Here is a 25,181-nt window from a genome sequence, read left to right as displayed (position 1 = left end):
TGAAGTGCTGCTCATAAGAGACTCTAAGTAGGACACTCATGAATAGAGGGATTTATGATCTTCCTGCTCGCAGACCGTCGCAGAATCTGTGCACCGCAAGCCGAAGCAAGTATACTAGGTTATCTAGTACTTTGCTATGCAGAGAAGGGACATTCCTGCTATCTGAGTGAGTGAACCAATGATTCGCGTGCACTGCGTTGGAACCCTCATACGATTATGAGCATGATGTCTTGGAATGAATCAGCAGCTACGACTGTTAATGGAGGCACAGCCAGCGTGTGCGATTTGCTGGTAGGGATCGGGATAACGAAGGCAAGGTGAACTCACACGGAAGAAAATTCGGTGAATGAATTCCTACATAAAAGTAGAGGCCTCATGTGCTGCAGGGGTGAGCTTTATACCCTCTGCCGGCAGTCCACCCACTTTTGAGTGTCGCGTGTCACGTGAAGAGAAACACAGCATGGAAAAACAAACTACTCGTGTTTGGCTTTCTCTGGCTGCGTAATTATGAAAAGTACTTCTATCGTAAATATCCGACGATGGCAGCCGAGCCAGCGAAGATTAGGCCTAACGTCGTGGAAATACTGACAACAATAAACCGCGACAAAAGCGCAGCACAATGAGAACGTTTTTAACATGACAAAACTGGCAACTTCATTGTTGGGACAGTTCAAGAAGAATAAACTACCGCAGATCCAACCAGTGTTCTCTAAAGTAAAAGTAAACGTGCGAATAGAACACAATTTCAGCAAAATAACAAGTGCCAAAAACAATAAATAAGAGAACTACATTCAAACGAAATGAGAGATAAAAGTTCGGAGACGGCTAGTACTGTCTTGCTCGTCATGGAGGCGTGGCCTCTACTTCCTCGGTGTAAGGGACAGCCTGGACTGCCTGACCGTGAGCGATACGTCCTCGCGTTCGTTGAGAGGTCCGCTGAGAATGTTCTCGAGGGTGCGTCCCTGCGTCTCGGGCAGGAAGCGGTCCGCCACCAGTATACCCGCGAACGTGACCATACTGAAGGACCACGCCAGGCTGGAGAAGTAGTCGTTGCGCGCGAAGTGGAAGACAAACGTCACAGCCCCCGCGCATGCCCAGTTGAAAGCTGTGGCGACGCCCAGCAGACATCCGCGGTCTCGGCACGGCACCAACTCGGCACCCAGAATCCAAACCACGGGGCCGAGACCAATCGAGTGGCCTGCGATAGGGCGTCGACAGCGTGCGTTTCTCACAGCCTTTCTTCCCTTCTACGGAGAAGTATTAAGTGCACGAAAATCGACAGCTTTTTCTCTTACACCAGGTTTCGCCAAGGTCGTCGGGTGGAACAATTTGACCTTGAAGCCAAGAGCTTCCAGTTTGGTTTAAAGATAATTAGGCCCCCTAATATTGTATCTGCAAGCTTAACAACTAGCGTAATCGAGCCAAACAGACCTCTTACTATGTACCATGTTTGCAAGAGTTAAACATCTGTAATTTCTTCTGCTGGTAATTCAGGTTATTAAACAAAGAATAGTACCAAGGCTTCTTTAGCACTTGTCGCTGCTGACAAGCTTACAAGAGTTTCTTGGAGCCACCCAGTGTTCTTTTTTTTTTTTTTTTTTTCAATATAGTCGCCACGCTTTACGATGTCAAGGGTGCGAACAATGTAAGGGAGGAAATGAACGCTGAGCTGGCAAAGTGTAAAGATGAAATGAAACTCCAACTTATAACTTTCCTTGAGTCCTTTGATCGGGAAATAAGGAATGGACTATGTGAGAGTAGGAATGAACAGCTTTCCTTGCGCAACAACATTTAATTTGCTTATTGAGACATCAAGAACTTGATAAATAAGGTCGATAGAGGAACTGCTAAACCAAAGATGCGGGTGAACATGAACTACTTAGAAACATGACAGTCTGGAAGCCAGAATTCTAGATGTTGAAAAGGGGCTTGGTAGCTCAGCTATATTAAGGCCGTTCTTACCTCATTCGCCTCCCCCCCCCCCCCCCTCCGCCTTCGGCCGTCAAACAATTTTTCCTTTATATTTACTTTTTCTTGATGCATTTGTTTCTACGGGAAGCCTATAATTAAAAAATTATTTCGACAGTTCATTAACGTGACCAGTGTATTTCGATGGCTGAAGCCTGAAGGGAAACCGAAAATCAATAGCGCCAGTCAAAAGTCGTCACCATGACTCCGCCCTAGGTTATAAATAGATCCCAGCGGGTCACAGACCGCTAACATTATAAGCGGCTGATACTCTCAAAAATACTTACGCAAAGAAGATTATCAGTGAACACTAAATTTACTAGCACTTTCAGACAACTTCAGTCATTTTTAAAGAAGGCTCCGCGCAAGAACAAAGCGCCAATATTGGCTATCTGATTGATTAAAACCTTTATGAGAAACCAGCCAACGCTAGAGGCCGGAATAGAGCGAACACCAAAGCGATTGTGAAAGAGGAAATTGTGTCTTAGCCTGTCTCAACAAATATAAACGCTGAATGGACCCATTAACGGTGTTGCATCATAGCCTGAAGGCGGAGCCTTCAGTTCCTGCACTAAACATCAGTTCTAAGCATTTGGCACTCCCCAGTAAGTTATGGTGCCAAATGATACTATGTATGCGCCCTTCATGACATGTATATAATATAGCCAATTTCGCCTACTCGGTAGCAAAAATATTTATTCATGCTAGGTGTTTTTTCTAAATGTCTGCACATCCTCATTTTAAACCATGCGGTAGATACGACAGTGCGATTTGTGCAGGCGGCTTGCACAGCAAAGCGTATAAAAGGAGTGCATACACCAGGGCCCGTATTCCGAGCTCACGTCGTTGTCGAAGTGTCACTACCTCACGTGGTCTCGAGTCACCTGACTGATGGAAACGCCGGAACATGATGTTACCACCTCTTCTGGTACCGTAGCGGCAACACCCGGATCCGGCGTTTCGACCAATCAGATGACTCGAGGTCACGTCAGATGGCGACATTTCCACAACGACGCAAACTCGGAATACGAACCCAGGCCGCCTCTGACTGCCTTTAAATCCCGACTGTCCCCGGCTATCAATTTGGCACTCTGTCTCACCTCGCCTCCCATTCCCAAACCACATCTTCCTTGTCCTCGTTCCGCTTGCAGATGCCTGCGAGAATCTACGAGGAGAACATGATGTACGGACACAGCCCAGTGATCAGACTTAAGGATTTAAATTTCCCAATTAACTTTCTTACCTTTCGTTTGAGGGCCCAAATATATATTTAGAAACTGGAAGCCCTCAACATAAAAGCGCAGACAAGCTTTAAATTATTTTCTCGGTACTGTAGTTTAAAAATATTTAAACTAAAATTTCGCATTTTTTATCTCGTAAAGCTGGCTTCTCGCAAAGCACATAATATAATGGTTTGATTTGGTTTGTAGGGTTTAACGTTCCGGAGCTACTCAGGCTATGAGAGACGCCGTAGTGGAGGGCTCCGGAAATTTCGACTATCTGGGATTCTTTAACGTGCGCTGACATCGCACAGCACACGAGCGTTTTGCTTCATCTTAAATTTACGTCGTTCGCACTCCTAATATAAAACATATAGCAGCTGCTTGTCTCTTCCATGTCGTGTGAGCTGTTAACGTGATTTCTGCGGCAATCCTACACCGAGCGAAGTCATTTTGCGCATTGCGGGAAGTCAACTTTACGAGCTCAAATACGAATATTTGAGTTCAAATATTTCGAACTGCGGTACCGAGAAATACCTGTATTAAAAACTGTTCTTTGCTGACAGTCTTCAATTTCTTAACAAAATATGGGCCCTTAAAGTAGAAAGTAAGAATGCTTATTAGGGATTTTGTTAATTATTTAACGACTGAGCTCTATCACGCACACAATGTTTGCAATGCTGTAGAATGCACCGCACAGATAGTACCGATGTATCGCTAGCCGGATTTAAAATAACGAATTTTAAACAATTAAACAAACACCCATTCTGTGAATTACTTAGGTTACATTTAGCGATGCAGCGTTTCAACTCCAGCATTTTAGTCATATTGCTTACCAAACTGCCTTAGAGGTAGCAGAGGAAGTCTCGAGGCTGCTGTAGACAGATGGCCTCGTGGAATAATCCTCACTTTTCCACTACCTGTGGGAATGTCCTTCCCCCCAGGCAGTGCCCCCCATCCCCCATCCCCCATCCCACCTTTTCTTCCTGGGAGGCTGCTTTGCGGACAGCTCAACCCGCCGGTCAGAAATGGCTGGTAGATCGGGCTCTATGTGAAGCAAAAGCCCGTGGACTCCTGGACTAGTAGGGGACCACCCTGGAAGACTTTTTTTTTAATTAAATAAAGTTGTTTCCATCCATCCAATTGGTGCAGCTGTAGGTGTTCCTCATGTAGATTTATATTGTGTGCAGAATTTTTGTAGACGAAGTTCGCGTTTACCTAATATGGAGAACATGGAGAAGCGGGCTTTGCGCCTGACAGTGCTTGAAGTAGCCTAGTAACTAGAATCTTCCTGGTTAGGAGCCTGGACTCAGGCTAGAGTTGTACACAGTGTTGGGAATTTAATGTAGATGAAAACTTAGACATTAAAAAACGGATTACTCTGAAGCTATTTTACAGCTCCGAGTGCAAAAATTGACAGTAACGAAAATAGCGATTGTTGCCGCAGCCATTAGCTCACTGGAGAGCTAATGCTATGTCATCTCTGAAGCTGTCCCGTATCGTGGGTTAAGAGCGCACCTATTATGAACAACCCCAGGAAGACGATTGGGAGGCGCTCGGAGAAGGAGTCACCAGTGGGTGCCCAAACTTCCTCCCCTGCTTTTGCAACGTGGTACACGGTCCCCATGGCCAACATAGAGAAGACGCACAACACGGACGAGGCCGTCAGCATCCACCGTCTGCCGAAGACGTCCATAAGAGAGACAGCCATTAGGGTGGCCGCCACCTGTGCAAAAACGATGATGATGATGATGATGATGATGATGATAAACTCTTTATTTACTCCCAAAAGCGAGAAACGAAGCGAACCGACTACATTATATGTAGCTGTGTGGTTAAGCATTAAAAGAGGAACACCTTATGCGGCAGGCAAGTGCGGATCTTTTGTAAATAGGTCTCAGAGTGACATTTTAGTAATTCTCAGTAACTGCTCAGCGGTGCTATGTGAGGACCAACACTTTGAGGCAACGGTGATATTTCAGTATTCTCTAAAAAATATGAAAGTACAGTGACACAGAGCATTATTCTTACAACAACAACCACAACAAAAGAGCCGCAGAAGAAATACGTAATACTTTTCAAAACGCGGTAAAAGTGTGTGAGTGCCGAGAAAAATGTGAGGATAAGGCTGGCTCACGAATACACAAGATAACTCATTAATGCAAAATGTTCATCCCTCAGTTCTATGCTGAAAATAATGTTCAGGTGGACGATTTTAGACCCTCTCCCACCCATTTTATTCACTCATGTAGTGGTGATCTCAGGTGAACAATAAACAATAAACAAAACTACTCTTTGACGGTAAAACATACATCGGCCCCAAGCCCGAGAGCCAATGATTGCAGTTTTTGGACAATAATTCAACACTGGGAAACATATCTCTGCACGTTCGGAATGACAGATTTCTGCGCGTCGTCCCCAGTGTCAAATTTTTCTACTGAGCTATGTTCGAGGGAGCAATGGGACGTTGCCGATTCCTCTGGCGCTCTCAGAAGCATGAACACATGTCATACACTCCCCCCCCCCCCCCTCCTTGTCCTCTCGCAGAGAAATATGACTACAGAGATTTGTGACCGCTTACCTCTGAGTGATAATCTCTCAAAATCATGACAGTCTTAGACGTCAATCAATAAAAGATTAAATCAGCTAGGTTTTCAGATAGGGTCTTCCACCAGCGATCATATCCATACTAACAACCAGGTGATAGTAAAATATTAGGAATATAATCAGCCGCTATACATAGTATGCATTGAATACGAGTAAGCGTTTGACTCAGTCGAAACCTCAGCGGCGATGCGGGTATTGCGAAATCAATGTGTAGACCAGCCACATATGGGAAGTACTGGAAGAGGTCTATAGTGGCTTCATAGCAACCATATTTCTACATAAAGAAAGTAATAAAATTCCTATAAGGAAAGGTGTTAAGCAAGCAGACACAATCACCCCGCTATAATTCATCGCTTGCTTAGTGGAAGTATTCAGAGACTTGGAGCAGTTACGAATAAGCTTTGATGGAGTAATCTGCCATTTCTTGAACCCCTGTAGTGGACGGGTCCGGAAATTTCGACCACCTGGACGTAGAATTTCCGAAGTGGTTCCACGGTATGTCCTCGCACAGAATACGCACACGTATTTTCACTAAGTGTTATACTGACACGATGGATGTTATGTGCAGAAGACACCACAGGCGGTATAGTAGAGGATTAAAAGTGTAGGGGCATTTCGGTGCCCTCGTTAAGCCGCTGCAGTAGTTCTTCGGTGCAGTACTTCTGTGTAACAGCTGGAACATATTGGGGGAGCCCTCATGTGTATACGCCTCCCGAGCTGCGTGCACCTACAAGGTAAAACACGGATCTCACACCAATCTGTCAACGCCAAACCCCGGCCTCTGTCTTGAATCACCTGAATTCGGGCCTTTGCGACACTGATGAGGAGGATGCAGCCTCTAGCCAGTTTCCCACCAGAAATGGCAGCAGATAGCAGGTCCCCGGCGCCCATTCTCTACAACACGACGCAACACCACCGCCTTTCCACGGCGACGTGTTCGAAGATGCCGAAGGCTATAGCTAGACACCTTCGAGCGGATCGCCCGCTACAACGGCTCTAGTGACGCCCATAAGCTTCATAACGTCTACGTTTGACCCGAGGACTCCGCTAAGACTTGGTTTGAAAACCACGAGAACACTCTGTCAACCTGGGAAAAATTTCGCCGAAGTCTCTTAGGTACATTCCTGTCAGCCAACGGAGCTCGCCCTACTGAAAAAATTGTATGAGGCAATAACCTCACATTTTCTCACACAATCTCACAAAATTCACATAAGAAATCACATACATGTCGCATATAATTGCATAAGGTCTCATAGTTTCTTGTATATTGTCATAAATTATGTACGATATTTTATGGTAATGATGTGCACCGTATGAGAGTCTATGCGATTAGATGAGGTTTTATGAGGTTATTGTCCGGTAGAACTTTTGGTTTTTCAGTAAGCAAACAAGTGAGAATGTACACAGTAATGAGACCAGATATTTGGAACAATCGGGGTTCTCTAAGCTGCACATGCCACTGTTGGCGGAAAACAAACAACGGACAAAAGGCAGCAGGTTCACTCACTTCGCACACTGTAACAAAATTGCACACTCAAGGGTGCGCTTCCGTATCTCTAGCTCACACCCACGCAACTATCGAAATGAGTAGAAGCTACGGCGGTCACATGAGAACAGGAGAGAGAGAGATAGTTACAGTTGCGCTATATTTCTCGTCTACTATGCAGCTTCACAGTTTTATAGCGTTAGCTCTACTGCCCGCATTCAGCGAGTTTGGGGCGATGCCGCAGTCACCCCTTGAGATTGCCGCTACAATGTGTGTCTGCCTCAGCGCTGAGACGATTATGTGCCTACCATGGGACCTTGTGTAGGCTTCGCGATCATAAAATCATACAAATAATGAATTAATAAAAATAACTAAATAATCAAATTAAAAAATATTGCCGCGATGTTGCGCGAACAGATGGCGCCACCGATCAATTCGCATACGTCCGACAGATGAAGCGCTGGTGTTTCATGATGTTTCGTGAACTAACGCTCGATATCCATGTCCGACACCAACTAATGATGCATGATCTAGACACCAGAAGCAGAAAGGTAGGCCTGAAGATTAATATGCAGAAGACTAAGGTAAAATGAACAGCTGTTCAAAATAGGTAACTAATCATTGGAAGTTGTTGGCGAATATTCTATTTAGGGCATGTAGTAACCGCAGATCCTGACCATGAAAGGAAAATAGGTAAAAGATTAAGATTGAGATGGAGCGCATGTGGCAAGTATTCGCATATTATGACTGGCCGCTTACCGGTATCGCTCAAGAGGAAAATGCACTACAGTTGCATCTTACTTGCACTGGCCAATGGAGCTGAAACATAGAGGTTAACGAAAGGGTTTTACTTAAGTTGATATCAACGCAGAGGGCCATAGAACGGACAATGTTAGGTGCAACATTAAGAGATAGGAAGCGTGCAGAGTGGGTCAGAGAAACCGGTCAAGTTACTAATACTCTAGTCAAAATTAAGAAGAAGAATTGGGTATGGGCAGGACATGCAGTTCAAAGAGAGGGTAACCGATGGTCTCTGAAAGTAACCAATTGGATTCCAAGGGAAGGTAAACGAGGGCGGAAGAAAACTAGGTGGGAGGATGAGATTAAGAAGTTCGCAGCGGTCAAGTGGATGGAGCTAGCACAGGACCGGGTTAATTGGAAGAAAATGGGAGTGGCTATTGCCCTGCAGTGAGTATAGTCCGGCTGATGATGATGATGATGATGATGATGCAGTGCCTCCAACGAATTTTTAAGTCTACAAGTTTGCGTTTGAACTCAGCGACAATTTACATAAGCAAACTGAAGCCACCTCAGGTTACTATAGGATACTGGCACAATGAAGAGCAAAATCCGAATTGATGGTGCATCACAGTAATTTCTCACACCCTCCATTTCCGAAACAAGTCCCTTCCTTCTTTAAGAGGGCCCAAGTGGTGTCACGGCCTGTGGGCATTGCTGTATTTTTAATCCATTGATTTTCACAGCCCTTCATTTTATACAATATTATAAACAATGTTATTCCTATGTAGTTACAATGTAACCCAGCTATCGTGCGACCGAGATTATACGCTAGAGTTCATCATTGTCAGAGTATCAGGCGAACAGTACAGACTATAAGCCAGGCAGCAGATTGTTTGTCAGCCGCAGTTACCGATCGGCTTTTGGTGTTGCGTACCAGTGCAGAATGTGGGGTAAGCAGTCAATATAACATGTGCTGCTCCTTACCTGAAGACCGGCCACAATGGCACTCGTGGTTCCGGCGCTGACGGTGATACCAGAATTGGCGGACAGGATGTACGCGTAGAATATCACCATGTTGATGCCCGAGAACTGCTGCAGAAAGTGTACGTGCAAGGCTAGCAGAAAGTTCGACTTGGGCGTAGGCACAGGCACGAACCCCTTCTCGATGGCGATGCACTCGTTTTCCACCTGCCGAAGGGATACAGTTTAATTTAGTTTAGTTTATGGGCTTTAACTTCCGAAAGTGGCTCAGCCTATGTGTGGGTCCATATCAATGGGCTGCGAAATGTTCGACCACAGGGGTTCTTTAACGTGCACTCATATCGCACAGCAGACGGGTGCTTTGCTTTTGCCTCCAACGAAAAGCGGCCGCTGTGGTCGGGATTCGGTTCCAATCCTTGGGCACAGTAGTCGAGTGGCCTACATAACCGCTACGCTGCAGCGGTGGAGTAAAAGAGCACGAATTGCAACAATGGGTGATGGGCTGCGAGGTTGAAGAATCTGAAGACTAGGTTAGATTCAGTATAAATATCCCCGTAGCTGGAAGCTTAGATAACCACCTGGCGCAAATACTGTTTTTTCGTGATAAAAAGGACACCTTTTTACGAATTATGTTGTCAGGTGAGATTAAGCAGACCCTTGCTAAATAAGTTCGGCGACCATACAAGGGAGAATATTGGAAAACCTTAAAAAAGTGTGAATGGCATGTCGTGTCTTGCAAGCCCAATTTTAGATTGAATATTTATCTGCTGTACCAAGAAAGAAACTTTATAAGGACTCATGTTGTAAGGTATTTATTGTCTCAGGGCATCAGTATAGGTATGATATGATGAATGAAGAGATAATTAAATGAATGAAAAAAGGTTGGATGATTTTATGAAGTCCAGGACTGAGCGATGATGTGGTATCTGCGCTCAAGCAATATACGTGTCAGCATGACCCGCTGAAAGTCCAGCTATCGTCAGGTGCCGGATTCGTCTCGGTTTCAGTACTGAACAGTCCTGCAGCAACTGGTGAATGTCGGCTTCAACATTTTTGTTTTATTGCGAAAGCAATACTGCGCCAGGTTTCGAGCCGTCGCGTATCCCCGGCGGACACCGTGTTTGACCTTGAACAGCAACCGCTTCAACCGAGCTCCGCCAGATGGCGGCACCGTCGGCGCGCCGCGCGCTGCAGCGGCGCCGCTGCTGCTTCGGCATCTCCGTGTTTGCTTTGCTATGCAGGCTGCTAAAGAGAGGAGTCAGCGACAAGCTGCTGCAAGGAAGCGACGACGTGCACAAGAGACAGTGGAAGAACGTGAAGAACGTCGTGCTAAGCGTCGTGCACAAGAGGAAGCTCGGCAACTACGTTCTAGCTCTCCAAGTGCTTCCACCTCGTCGGCTACTGATGAACACATGGCTGCTCAGGAACACCGCAATGCCACCAAGCGAAGACAGCGCGCTGAAGAATCGCCGGAAGAACAGTAACCATTGTGTGTCATGTGCTACTCTATAGCAAAATTATCGAACCACACAAGATACGCCACAAGCGAACACACAAGCGTAGCCATGCGGCCATTGCTAACGCAATTTACCAAGCTTAACCAGAGCTAAGCCACTGCCATTTTTTTACATATCGGACACACTGGACGGGGATATAAGTGTTCGAAGTGTGCATAAAGAGTTGTGCGATGTCTTTCTCCCGAGCCCATTGAACAGATCGCTGTCCTGTGCAGGTCTACGGAATTAAGTCTTTAAAAGAGGAAGACAGCTGTACCAGGGTTTGTTTTCAAGCTCCTTAGCAATACACCAGAAGTAAAGACTTACTTGGATGTGAAAGGGTTTTTGGTACCTTGGGGAAAGCACTACTTCATACCTCGGAAGCTGGGAACTATCGAACAAGTTTTCGTAGCCTGTTTGGAAGCCTTTTTCTTCTTTATCATTCTACAACCAATGAGTGAAAAGGATCTACCCATTCGGAATTAGACTTTTCCAAATTGAAAATGATGATGGGCTACCGCTGGACATGAACATCGACGGCATTGGGTCTCCACAGTATTTGGCGATTCAGAATGGCTTTGAGTCATGCAGACATTGATGCCAGAAACAGGCAGTAATTTCTGGAACCCATTGGTAGTGTTATTGATGGTTTCAAGACAAAATCAGTGCCCGAGTGGCGTCCATGCGCCACACATGCGCGAGTATTAATGGATCACGCAGCCTGAGGTGGCCTGGTTTTTTAACCCATGTTCTGTGTTTGTCGCCCAATTTTTTGTGCGTAAAATCAGGTATTGAAGTTGCAATAAAGAAAAAATCTACAAGGCTGGACAGCTGCCGCCGCTACTCAGCTGGCATAGCAGCGTGCTAGGATTAAAAACCACCGTCTGCAATTCCTTGCTGCTACTTTTACTTTCTGGCATATGATTTTTCAGATATAAATTGAGTACACTACTAATTTTTCCTGGATCACGTTCATGGATATAGACATACAGAACTTTTATTATTTTTTGGCTTTCGGTGTCTATTTTTCTTTCTTTACATGCGTTCTGGGCACGTTCGAAAAATCGTTCTCGAATAGCGTTAGATACAATGAGTATAAATTGGAGTTATTTGCGAAGACACCTGGACACAAAAAGATTCCTCAGGCCGGAACATTTTTTTAATTGAATTTATATTTGGTGTTTGGTAATATTGGCAATTTTCTTCACTCTCACCTTAATTTCTTTAGCAGGTTGCCCGTCACGGTGGCGCAGAGATTAGTGCACTTGGCTGCTGTTCCCAAGGATGCGGGATCGAATCCCGGCCGCGGCGGCCGCTTTTCAATGGCGGCGAAAAGCTAGGCGTCCGTGTGCTGTGAGTGTGTCAGTGCACGTTAAAGGAACCTATGTGGTCTAGACCTCCTATATGGCGTCTCTCATCACCTAAATTGCTTTGGGACATTAAACTAGTTAAACCCCATAGACCACGTATTTTGAGTATGTGTTTACGCTTTACTGAGTACGAGTTGAATCGACCGTAAGAAAATATGAACCCAAAGATGCCGAATTTACCCAACAATTGCTGAGCAAAATTTCGGTCGCGCTTCCCCAGCATAATGGTAAGGGATTTGGGTTATCTTTCGTTGTTTTCCCGAACACATAAAAACAAATGTGCTCTCATAAGTGCATTAGCTGAAACATGGAAACAGGCTCCTTTGGCAACTATTTAAAAGGACGTGCAATATACTGCATACACGTACCAAGATATGAACGGTAAATCTAACATGCAATATAATATCTCTAATAAAGGCGTGTGTTGTGGCAGTTGGGTGCTACTTTCCGAAGAACACAAAACAGCTCTAACTAATCGTTTGATTTTTATTCTCGACAATGAGCTTGAGGCACTCAGTTAACAGAATGTTGCATGTGAACCTGATTAGCTGTACTGCAACCAAAAATAAATAGATATTCACCAGAATAGTTTATATAAAATTGCTGATCTGCACTTCACAACTTGCACACATCGATAATCATTGTGGAAGTGTATATATAGATTGAATAGTGCTATAAAGCAGGGAGGTGGTGGTTGCTCCTGTTCCTACAAGGCTGGGACTGGTAGGTCCCTGCCATATAAGACGGCGGCAGCCTGCCAACGGCGCTTGCACCTGTTGTAGGCCGTCACTGCATCCGCCACTGCTTCGTTGGCGGACGACGCCTGTTGCACCGGTTTCGAAGTTACTCTTATTGTAGTGTCTTGTGCCAAACTGATTCGTACTTTATAACATCTGAGTGTTTGTGCGTAATACCTAGGAGTGCATGAGTTCGTAGTATTCATGTGCGCAGCAGCATGTGCCTAAAATGTGTCTTGATACTGCAGGTAGTGCTACCTCGGTGTTAAACGCCTTTGAAAATTGCTTCGGCACACTGTCGATTATTGATGTTTTTGGCCAGAAAAAATCTTCGCCTACTGAATATGTCCAAAGATTTCAACATGACCTCAAAACAAAAACGGCTAGAAATAGTGTAGAGAATGTTCAATTCCTGCTCGATGGCCGCTTTGCGCTGAAATGTAACTCATTATTCCGACCATACCCGCCCTGCATGATCCCAACACGAATTCAAGATGGCATGTTGAGTCTGCTCAGCATAACAACAGCACGGCCTTTCGATTATTTTTGTAAGTGCATAAGCCAGACATTATTTAGCAGGTTAGGATGCAGCACGCTGTCGCTTGCTTCCCCTGTTTTCTTCGGATGACACCAATATTGCTCACACTGCCCCAAAAGATGAAAAACAGATACCGGGATATGTGCGTTATCAAACAAAAAAACGTGGCTAAAGTGAGTCGACAAAAAAAATAGAGAATTCCACTTTTCTTAGCTTAACAGCTTATTCGCGAAAGCCTTTCCTCCTACTCCTCCTCTTCTGCCTCGATATTGCGTGTTTGTGTAGTTGTTATAATTTATTCCTTTTCTTCGGGTTCACCGTTGCCGACACTGGCATCTCGAGACTCCTCGGCATGCGAGACTGAAATGATTTACCCGTGATCCTACAGAGCTTTTTATAGTGATTACGCCTAACTAGCCGAGCCAGGAAATTATGTCGACGTCAGAACATATTGCAACATCTAGCAAAATCTCGAGAACACACCTCGAAAACACGACATGTTCACCATAAGTCTAGAAAGGCTTTCTGCTTAAAAGTAAGATATAATGCACACTGAAGTTAAGGCGGCCTGTTCTTATTATTTAGGCGACCTTTATCGAAAGAGTTCAAACCTTGATGGAGGATAAGCGTCCTTGTTGCACAAGCTCATCTGGACTCATGCTTTCCTTCAACAATAAAGTGTACCTTCTACGCTATACAGAGTGAGAGCTCTTCGACTCCAGAGAGAAATGAGTGATGTGACGGTATACCCTGAAATAGGGTCCTCGTAGCCTGAGGAGCGTCTGCAGGGCTTCCAGCTTTCGGCCATGCAGGAGCAGCCAGCGGGGACTTTCGGCGCAGAACTGGCTGGCCGCAAGCACGAGTAAGTGTGCCGCGAAACACGCCAGGGCCAGCAGCTGCCAACGCAGGAAGAGGCCCAGCAGGTACGAGTACAGCACGCCCATCGAGGTGGTCAGGTACAGAGTGCCACCCTGCAAGGAATGTGGTAAGGTATCGCCAACCGCTCTACTTTGCCCGCAGAGGAGCGTTGAAATGCCAGAGATGAGCCCCATAACTTTTCAGACTGCTAGCATCTCGTGATCAGGTATGGCGAAGGTGTCATCGCGAAAGACGAGATGGTCGAGCGTTTGAACACCTGTGAGATAAAACTTTGCTCAACCTTATGGCAAGAGGGAAATGCGTTGTGACTGTTGGCTGCTATATGTACCAATAATGAACTGAACACCGAACAGTTCTACAGAGCCAAATGAGGGGCGAAATAGATGTTCCACAAGTTTGATTCCCTTTAACAATACGGCTTCTCTAGGCAACTGAGTTGTTTAAGGTTTATGAGTTTGAGTTTGAGTTTATTTTGATTTAGACAAAACTGTCTGGGTGAAGAGGGCTAAAGGTGACACGCGTGGTCACCTGACTGGGCCCTAGACACCCTACATTCATGCAGACAGAGTTTGGAACACAGCAAGAACACAGCAAGTTTGGAGCATAGCAAGAACACAGCAAACGATTTCATGTTGCAATATATACATAGGAAAAAAAAAAACACCTTTGTTACAAAACAAACAATACCCACAGATAGGTTTGCTTGACAAAAAAAAACACCTTTGTTCCAAAAAAATAATACAAACAGATACGTTAATTTGACAGAGCGAAAAGAAAGACATTCCAGAAGAACTTGTTCTTCCAAACAGTGTATAATATGCGAACATTGCATTGCTTACACACACCAGCTGGTTTTAACTTATTCACGTGGCATTCACTGAAGAAAATGACTAAAGAAGAAAATCTTTGCCTGTTTCCGGAAGGCAGGCAGAGAGGAACAGGTTTTCATGATATCAATCAGGTCAGGATAGAGGTTCAGGAGGTTAGGAATTTGCCAACTGAATAATTGTCTACCATAATTCGTCCGGCAGTTGTTCTTGATAAAAATGGTTTTCCTAAATTCGTAATGTGGCTCATGTTTTGTATATTTGAATATGAATAGTGCTGGATTGCTTTTAAAATCTGAAAAGGCAACCTCTGACAATCGCAGCTTAAATAATGATTCAATGTCCAGAATTCGATTTGGCCTAAAATGTAATGATGTCGAGTCACGTCGTGATAGATTTTCAATAAAGCGGACACCTTTCTTCTGTAATAAATAGAGGCTTTCCATATTTGTCCTCGAAGTGCTGCCCCATACAAGCAGGCAGTAATGTAGCCGCGAGTGAACAGTGCTGAAATAGAGCTGATGCCGGAGATAACGAGGCAACAGTAAACGGAACCGATTGAGCATACCAATGCATTGTGCAACACTGCGTTTAATGTAGCGAACATGACAAGACCAACTCAGGTTTTCCTGAAACTGAACGCCTAAAAATTTGATTTCTGAAACCCGTTCTAGTGGTCGCGACTGAAATATCACTTCATTACTAATATGAACAGCCTTGTTAACTGGAGTAAACACAATGTACTTTGTTTTGTCAACATTTAATGCTAGCTCATTTGCAATAAGCCAATCAGATAAATTCTCAAGCCATAAATTTACATGTGGAATTAAGGAATCTAAGTTTTCTGCTGAAAAAAATACACTTGTATCGTCGGCGTAAAGGATGATAGGAGGAGTTTCTGGTAGAGATACAATGTCGTTAATGTACAGAAGAAACAAGGTAGGTCCTAAAATTGACCCTTGGGGAACCCCAAATTTAATCAACTCAGACTCTGAGGTGAAACCATTGACAACAACGTACTGAGAGCGGCATGAAAGGTAATTCTGCAATAGTTTAAGTGGAACCCCTCGTATTCCATAAAATGGCAGTTTGTTAAGAAGTATATCATGCTTAATTGAATCGAAGGCTTTACTAAAATCTAGAAAAACACCTAATGTGTACAGATGATTTTCTATGTTTTTGATAAGCTTTTCCTTGATACTAAGCAAAGCAGATTCAGTCGATTTATTTTTTTGAAATCCGTATTGGCTAGAAGAGATTAACTCATGTTTATTAAGGTAGTTAGTGATTCTAATATTAATCACTTTCTCTACTAATTTAGAAAACAACGGGAGAACTGATATAGGTCGGTAATTACTGATCATATTTGCAGCACCGCCTTTAAACAAAACAGCCACTCTTGCTATCTTCATTTTGTCGGGGAAAACACCTGTTGTCAAGATTAGATTTGTCAGATGACAGAGTAGATTAACTATTAAATCAGCAATTGCTTTAATTGGTGCTACCTTAATGCCATCAAAACCACAGGAACAGCTGTTTTTGAGGCCAAGTATTATGTCATTAACCTCTGAAGGAGTTGTGGGATATAGGAAAAGGCTATGTTGTACATTAGATTCTACGTATTGTCCAGTATTTCTGGACGTTGTTGCACTAAAGGCTCCAAGTGCCAAAAAGCGCCTGTTAAACTCATTAGCAAGATCTTTACCACTAAGATCAGTTCCTCCAATTGTCATTTGAGTTGGTACGTTCTTCTCCGGTTTCTGTAGAAGATCTTTTACTGTACGCCAGGTTTTTTGAGGGTCAAAATAAACATCCGAGAATTTCTGAGCGTAATAGTTAATTCTAGACTTTTTTATATCAGCACCTAACTTATTTCTAATTTTTCTATACTCTTTCAGGACTGACAAATCTTTCGATTTTATAAACTGGCTGAAAAGTCTATTTCGTGCATTGATTCGTCTAAGCAGGTCTCGCGTAATCCAAGGCTTCCTTCCTTTTCTGCATTTGGCTGTTGCTACAACTCGGAAAGCACATTCATATAACTTTATTATTTTATCCAAGAATCTGTCGTACAAAATATTAGGATCCTCCTCGCATAGTAATTCGCTCCAGTCTATAGAGGAAACGAGTTGACGAAAATGGTCAATTTTGATCTTGCTTATAATACGGAAATTCTGTGGTTGATCGGTACGTTCGACGATCTGTTTATATGACCTTTGAATGAAGCAGAAAGTTGATAGGTGATCACTGACGTCACTCAGGAGTACTCCTGCTATTGTACCGTGAATATCGCTGTTTGTTATACAAAGATCAATAAGTGTTTCGCTGGAGTGTGTGATGCGGGTAGGTTTTGTGATTATGTTATAAAGCCCATTGGCCGATACTATATCAACGAATTCATTCACAGAATGTGACTGTTCTAGCATGTTAATATTGAAATCACCCATTATTACCACAGGTTTACTTTGCAAGGCAAAATCCTCTAATACGGCGTCGAAAAAATGAAAAAACTCTTGAAGGGACGAAGAAGGTGGCCGATAAATTACGCCAAAGATGAATGCACCTGTATGAATAAAAAGTGACTCGTATGCGGGGCTCAAAACTGTGCATTGCGGGAGCAGTTCATAAGGAATACTGTTTTTCATGTACAAAGCTACACCACCCCCTTTTTTGTTTTTCCTGAACAGTGCTTCACATCTGTAACCCGGAAAGCAGACAACATCGTTCAAATCAGTGTACCACGTTTCAGTGAAAGAAAGCACGTCAAAATCATGATCTAATGTCGACAAAAAAGTACCTACTTCTTCTTCTTTGTTCTTTAAGCTACATGCATTCAGATGATAAAAAGAAAAGCATCCAGATTTAGTTTTTGCAATCTTGATACATCTAAAGGAGTTGGCATCGTGATAACGGCTGCTCTCCATTGCGACTGTCATTCACAGTAGAAATTCACTACCGATGCAGCAAATCATGTCATCTTATCAATAAACATTAATCCGAATCAACGAAATCAACAAACCTCACACAATATTGCTGCGAACCTTCCTGGCTTCTTTTTGTTTTTGGTGAATGCCACTGATATTTGGCCTTATCGCTCTGGTTGAACCGCGTGTTTAGGTTTAAGCTCAGTGTCGTCGAAATGTGGATTTATCATTTTCTCTGTCACCCAAGATGCGCCAAGATGTATCTCGAATGGTGCAACTCATGTGCCTTCTTCAGCACTGTTCCATGTTGTTCTAGTTACATTTCACGGCTTTATCTAGGTGCTTCTTCGCCCACTTTAAATTGAGCGCTGACGAGTGCAGCAGCGGGATTTATTAGCTTGACGAATGACGAGAACGCTTCTTCTTATCACTGCCGCCGAGTTGCTCAATTCTAGTGCGAGCGCATGTCAGCTCAATAAAGAATCCTTTTTAATGCAACACGAGTCTCTTCGCTTGTTCCCTTCGGTTTTGTCACCACCACGGGACCATAGGATGCGCGGAAATACTCTGGGAATGTGTACTCTTCCGACCAAACCAGGATGTGATAGGCATGATTCCTAAGCGTGAATTACCCACATATGTTCTTCGACACCCGCTGCCCTAATGCCGAGAACAAATAAGTGTTCAAGAAGTTGCCATCAACCGTGAAATGAGATCCGCGCTGCGACAATTTAATCTATTGTCATCAAAAGACACCGATGACGCCAGCGGCTGAATTGCGGCGGGGGCTAAAAGCTAAAGGCATTCGCTTGCAGTGCGATGTCAGTGCGCGCTAAAGATGCTCAGATGGCCGGCATTATTCCACACCCCGACACAACGGCACCTCTTTTATCTCTTTCTTCTTTCATTCCCACCTTCCTCCATTCTCTTATGGTACGGGTCGAGAGTACAAGATGGTGTACATATACTGCACTTTTTTTCCTTTTTTAAAATGAATTTTTTGCTTGAAAACTATTATCGCCTTGACGCGCTCGTGGGTCCTTGGGTATCTAGATGGCCGTCAACGCATTGTGGCGGCGACCTCTTAGGCTCTTGTGACGACCTGTCCTTGGGCTTCCAGGTCTGAGCTGAGCAGCAAGCCCTCCCAGGGCCCGGGTAAGCGAGCCTTTGGAGCGATTTGAGGGGTTAGGGCAGTTCCAGATGTGATCGACGGTGGCTTTGACGCCCCGTTCGATGCACTCATGTTTATATCTATCCGATTACACGGGAATAAGGGGGACGAGATTCGCAATTGATTTCGTTTGGATTTCCCTCTGAAGCACTTCCTTCATTATGTCTTTGTGCAGAGGTAAGAATGCCAAACTTGAAATTGTGGGAGAAAAGGTTGCAGTGCACGTGGGAGAGAAGTGAAAATACAAGTATTAAGCACAAACAATCTGCAATGTGTATAAGGCACAATCCTTAATAGGCTATCTTGTGGCCGCAAAATGTGTCATCGGACGTGATGTCATCGAGCTATTGGTCATTAACAAGAGTGATTAATGATAGCAAAATATAAAGATAGAAATTATAATGACAAGTGATAATAATGAACAAGATAATTAGTGATAGGTAGTTAGGAATAAGATAATTCGTGATCAGCAAATTAGTAATAAGATAATCACTAATATATTTATTGAATAGATATTAGTAGATATTTAGTGATATGTAGTTAGTGATAGGTAGGTAGTTGAAACGTCGCGACTTCCTTCCGCCTTTTCCTAGGCAGTTTCTGCAGTGACCTCTTAAGTTTGAAGTGGTTGAAAGCTGAATCATGCTCAAGAAAACATCATCCTTCGATTTGCGGCATGAAAACAAGACAATTCGTACGATCATTCCGCTTAGTGCAGCATAACACATACCGATGTTCCCCTGTGTTTGGGTAGAGTTATCTCGGCGACGTATGAGGGCGCTGTGAGCGATACTATGCCGCAAGCGACACCGGTCAGGAAGCGGCCTGTGTAGAGGAGCACGGGTGAACCGGCGGCGAAGATAATAGCGTAGCCGAGCATGGAAGCCAGGGAGCTCAGCAGGAGGGCGAACCGACGACCCATGGCTTGGCTCGCCAAGGCAGCCAGCCCTGAACCCACCATGGCACCGATCGGCAAGAGGGGCCCGAACCTATACGCGAGAGGGAGACACAGGAATAACATAAGCTATTTTTAAAGCCGAAGGTTTCAGTTTCGCATGAGTGGCGCGAGGAGAAACTAGTTTTGTTTAGTTTGCAGGTTTTAAAATCCCAAAGCGACTCAGGCTATGAGAGACGCCGTAGTGGAGGGCTCTGGAAATTTCGACCACCTGGGGTTCTTTCAGGTGCACTCACATCGCACAATACACGGGAGCCTAGGTTTTCCCCTACATCGAAAAGCTGCCGCAGTGGGCGGGATTTCATTCCACATCCTTGGGCCCAGCAGACGAGCGCCTAAACCACTGCACCACCCCGGCGGGGCAGAGAAACTGTGGACAGGAAGGTGCTGCAATATTTCAGTACATGTTGAAGATCCCGAAGTGCTGAAAATTATTACAGAGGCATTCACTATGGAACCTAATTTTGTCGACATTGTTTAACTCCCATCTTTCTCCCTTCCCTTTCAGCATAGTTCAAGTGTTCATCGACAGATCGACGCCTTTCCTTTCCAATATTCCAATTTACATTGATATTTTAAGTTGCAAAAATAATATAACATATCATGTATAAAACTGTAACGCAGCCGTTAATTCTGCAGGGTTCAGAATGAGACCATTTTGCATCCAGGTGGCGCTCGACTACTGTTCCCAAGGATGCGGGATCGAATCCCGGCCTCAGCGGCCGCTTTTCGCAGGAGGCGAAAAGCAAGGCGCCCGTGTGCTGTGCGATGTCAGCACACGTTAAAGAACCCCAGGTAGCCGAAATTTCCGGAGTCCTCCACTACGGCGTCTCTCATAGCCTAAGTCGCTTTGGGACGTGAAACCCTACGAACCAAACCAAACCAAGCTAGCAACGTTGCTGCTAGCCCACACTCTCGCTTTCACCCACATGTGGGAAGCGCATGCCAGCCTGCTAAAACGTTGTAAGAAACAGAGACACAATAGAAATCTACGCAAGCGCATAACGCAACTCGAACGCCATATCGAAGCGTACACTATAGACCTGCAAGAAAAACAATGGGGCCAAATCTGCGATAATATGAACGGGCAGCTTGGAAACAAAAAGACATGGTTCTTCCTCCGACACTTGCTCGACCCCACACAGAGAAAACGCACACAATAAGACTGGCTCACGAAATTATTTTACCAATACCAGGGTACGGACGCTGAGCTACTCGCCGAACTGCGAACACGTTACCTGAACACGTCCCACATAGACCCTCTACCCATGTATGAGAGTCTCCCCAACGACACCCTGGATGCCGACAAAACAGATGCCGAGGTCGGGTTTGCTCTCGGTGAGCTCCGTACCACCACCGAGGCGGGACCTGACGGAGTGTCATACAAAACGCTCAGAAACCTAGACCACACGTCGGTCGCGGCCCTGACGGAACTAATGAACACCTACTGGAGGGAAGGCGAGATCCCTCAGGAATGGAGGCACGCGTGGGTCACCTTCATCGCAAAACCGGGCAAGAACCTCTCGATCGAGAATATGCGGCCCATCTCCCTCACGTCTTGCATCGGAAAGCTAATAGAACAAGTCATCCTTAACCGACTGCAAAATTACGTGGAAGACCGCGACTTACTTCCTCCAACAATAATTGGCTTTAAGGCAAACTTGTCCACGCAGGACGTGATGCTCCAGCTTAAGAAGGACGTGCTGGTCCCTCCATGTGGAGCCGGGACGAAGGCGGTACTCGGGCTAGACCTGAGCAAAGCCTTCGACAACGCCTCGCACGAGGCAATCCTTACTAATCTTTCTAAATTGGACCCTGGTGAACGGATATTTAATTATGTCCGATCATTCCTATCCGAGCGGAGCTCACTCTAGGTAGCCTTAAATCGGATCCCATTATTCTGGGAAGCCGAGGCACACCACAAGGCTCGCTGATCTCCCCTTTCCTCTTTAATCTTGCACTCATTACACTTCCCCCCAAGCTCGCTGTCCTGCCGGGGCTGCAGCACACTTTCTATACGGACGACATCACCCTGTGGGTAACCACGGGGAATGACGGCCGCATAGAGGACACGCTGCAGCAGGCAGTCGACATAATCGAAACTTACGTGTCGGGAGCTCGCACGCAAAATCGGAACTGCTGGTTTTCAGGGCCCAGCCGTGCGGAAGAAATGCAAACCAGGCCCCTCCGAAAAGGAATGAAAAAAAAAAATCTCTGTCGATTCGTCCAGGCATTCGTAGTGAGCAGGATTGTCTACTCCCTCCCATGCCTGCAACTGCAATTCGCGGAGAAAAAGACGGTCGAGGGCCTAATCCTACAGGCCTACAAGGCTGCCCTTGGGCTCTTACACTGCACGTCTACGGAAAGGTTGCTGGCCCTTGGGGTCCACAACACGTTATCAGAGCTGTGCGAGGCACACCTTGTCTCCCAGCTCGGACGACTCACTCTCACGAAGGCGGGAAGGGCTATCCTGTACAGACTACACATGTGCGAGCAACTTAGAGAGAAGGACGCGAAAACACAGTTACCTACACACATTAGGACAGCTCTATTCATTAAATCATTACCCAAGAATATGCACCCCGCGCACCACGAAGGTCGACGCATGGCGAGGGCTCGTGCCCTACATTCCAAGTACGGCCGACACGTCAATGCAGCATACGTGAACGCGGCGGAATATCACCATACCCAGAGACAAGCTTTCGCACTGGCCGCTGTGAATGGGAACGGTTCCCCGTTAGCGGCCGCATCAATCGCAACCACCTCCTCCGAGACGGCGGAGGAAGCGGTCATAGCCTTAGCTATAGAAAACACGTCAGCTGATATTATATTCAGTTATTCTAAAACAGCCATTCGCAATTCCGCGAGGGGCCCCATCACGCGTCTACCTCCCTCCGCATCTTCCAAAGCCCCCTGCTCCGATTAGAGAAATTGAACTAATCTGGGTCCCGGCTCATTCGTCTAACCCGGGGAACGATGCGGCTCACGCGCAAGCCCGAGGTTTCGTCGACCGGGCAATGAGCGCACCCTCCGACCCGAATTTCACGAGGGACGGGTTAATTTCTTTTCATGACATTACCCATCACTTCAGGCTGGAAAGGCGCACATATCCGCCCCCCTCCCCACAAATCTTTAACAGAAGCTCAGGAAGTTACCTGGCGCCGACTATAAACGCGCTTCCTCCTAAATCCGGCGGTGCTTGCCCCGATGTACCCAGGCCAGTACAACCCAAACTGCAGTAAATGCGGCGAAAGAGCAACATACGATCACATTCTCTGGAACTGCGCAAATGATCCACCTGCGGTGGAATTAATACAGATCCCTTCTCCCGAGCAGTGGGAAGCCGTGCTGGTCAGCTCGGACCCGAGGATTCAACTACGGGCAATGAGATCGCCGCCAGTCATGGACTAGCGGCCATCTAGTACGTCTCTCCTTAGACCTGCTTGAGCGACAAAATAAATGCTTTGCAATCCAATCCCTCACGGCGCGGGGTGCCACAAAAAGTACGACAGATACTATGCATTTCCCTTCCTGTAAACAAATTATTCAAATCAAAAACATTAATAATAATAATAATAAGGAATTCATTTTATGGAAAAGAGAATGTGAAGAATCTGTCATATTTTCCGTGGACACCTGACCCGCATCATGTGGAAAGGGAGGAAGGTGGGAGTGAAAGCGGAAAGAGACAAAGGTGCCGTAGTTAACGGCTGCGCAGACATTTTGACCAGTTAGGGAGGGGGAGGGGGGGGGGGGACGTGCACTGACATCGTACAGCAGACGGATGCCTCTCCGTTTCACCTCCATCAAACGCAGCCGCCGACGGTCGGGTATGATCAGGGTTAGACCTGGATACCACGGTAAAATAGTCAGGCATCTTAAAAAATGCGCCACCAAGTTGGGGCACTGCGTTGTCCCTTTTTTGTATTTTGTTAGCGCATCTCTGTCAAGAATAATGAAGATCACCTAGCCCAGTACCAAAAGTTTCCTCACCAGACGCCGTTGGCCACTGCGCGGAACCTGTCCGCTTTCTCCCCGGTAGATGCGGCGAGGCTGTTGGCCGCCGGCGATGTGTAGCCTAGCGAGACGCCCGTGCAGAAGGATCCCGACCAGGCGCCGAGGAGGCTCACCATGAGCGGGATGGTGATCGCCTTCTCGGAAAGCTCCAGGGGTGTCTCCAGAGGAGGGAGAAGATTCATTTTCACCGTCGAATTTCCTTGTAGCTTGCAGGAAGGGTGCCGACGGTGAGGTGCGTTTGTTCTTCTGCCTTCATCGCACCTCGCACGCGAGCCCCGAACGAATTCAACTTTGTCTTCTTCTAACTGGAGTTGTTCATTTTACCTACCTTTTTTGTAAGAAAGAGTATATGTATGATGTTACACTCGAGGGTCGCGTAGCGTTATCGTAAGGCATTGTACCATATACAGTAGATGCTCCTTCGCTGAAAAAGTTATCACGTTATTATATCGATGTAAGCTATGAATAAAACGAATACGAAAGGAAATTGGAAAACGAAACTAAAGCGGGCTATGTTGTAACTTTCCTACACCAATAGAATTATAACTCCAAAACTGAGAATACATGCAGATCTACGCATTGTTTAACACTATAATAAACTAAACAATAAAAGGTGCAGGTATGTCCTGCACAACGTATACCGAGGTTTCTTCGCCTGAGCTTCTATCAGTCTTGGCAACGATGTAATCTGCAGCTCCAGGAAATTATGGTGCCACTGTTAGAATGACTATAGTCTTAGCCAATATTTCACAAGTGACCTTTTAGATATTTCAACTCTTCATTGGGCTTGGATTCCAGACATTTGGAATGTGGCGAAAATTGTTTTTGTGTTGAAAGATCAGGGAAGGGATATGACTTAGACAATATTCGGCCAATTGCATTAACTACAAATTTAGTCAAATTAATAGAACGAATAGTGCACAGTCATCTAACAAAGCATGTTCTTAAAGTTAACGGTTTCAGCCCAGTACAGATTGGCTTTCGACAAGGTTGCTCCATGTGGTCCGCGCACGTAGGTCTAGAGAGTCGAATCCATCTCTCGCTACGCAGGAGGGAAGTCTCCGCTGTGGTGACACTTGATGTTGCTAAGGCTTAGGACAGCGTTGAACATACGATCCTGCTTAACAAGCTTGCCCTGTTACATCCTCCATCATATATTTGTGAATAGATTTGTGAATGTTTGAAGGATAGGCATTTTTACTGTACAGACGAAACCCTCTGCTCTAACACATATCAGCAATCAAGGGCTGTGCCACAATGGTCA

At 45.4% G+C, this 25,181-nt stretch overlaps 1 protein-coding gene across 1 annotated transcript; it reads right to left on the bottom strand.

Annotated features, from left to right (window-relative positions):
* Positions 1–860: 860 nt before the first annotated feature.
* On the bottom strand, positions 861–24,099 carry LOC146181397 (facilitated trehalose transporter Tret1-like). The gene is made up of 6 exons (XM_084575778.1): positions 23,894–24,099; positions 19,676–19,934; positions 13,894–14,115; positions 9,007–9,210; positions 4,707–4,914; positions 861–1,198 (listed from the first exon to the last, which is right to left on the bottom strand). Exons 1-6 carry the CDS (start codon positions 24,097–24,099, stop codon positions 861–863), a joined length of 1,437 nt encoding a protein of 478 aa, XP_084431904.1.
* Between the last annotated feature and the right edge of the window lie 1,082 nt (positions 24,100–25,181).

This window comes from Amblyomma maculatum, chromosome 8 (genome assembly GCF_055883805.1).
Source record: "Amblyomma maculatum isolate TAMU_Amacu chromosome 8, ASM5588380v1, whole genome shotgun sequence".
NCBI classification, from domain to species: Eukaryota; Metazoa; Arthropoda; class Arachnida; order Ixodida; family Ixodidae; genus Amblyomma; species Amblyomma maculatum.
This window is presented reverse-complemented; position numbering and strand designations above follow the sequence as displayed.

Excerpts from the sequence above, each read along its gene's own strand:
- LOC146181397 (XM_084575778.1), bottom strand. The coding sequence starts at position 24,099 with ATGAATCTTCTCCCTCCTCTGGAGACACCCCTGGAGCTTTCCGAGAAG. Across the intron at positions 4,915-9,006 it reads CCATTGTGGCCGGTCTTCAG|GTGGCGGCCACCCTAATGGC; the intron begins GTAAGGAGCAGC and ends GTTTTTGCACAG. Across the intron at positions 1,199-4,706 it reads CCTGGGGTTGTTCATAATAG|GCCACTCGATTGGTCTCGGC; the intron begins GTGCGCTCTTAA and ends GCCCTATCGCAG.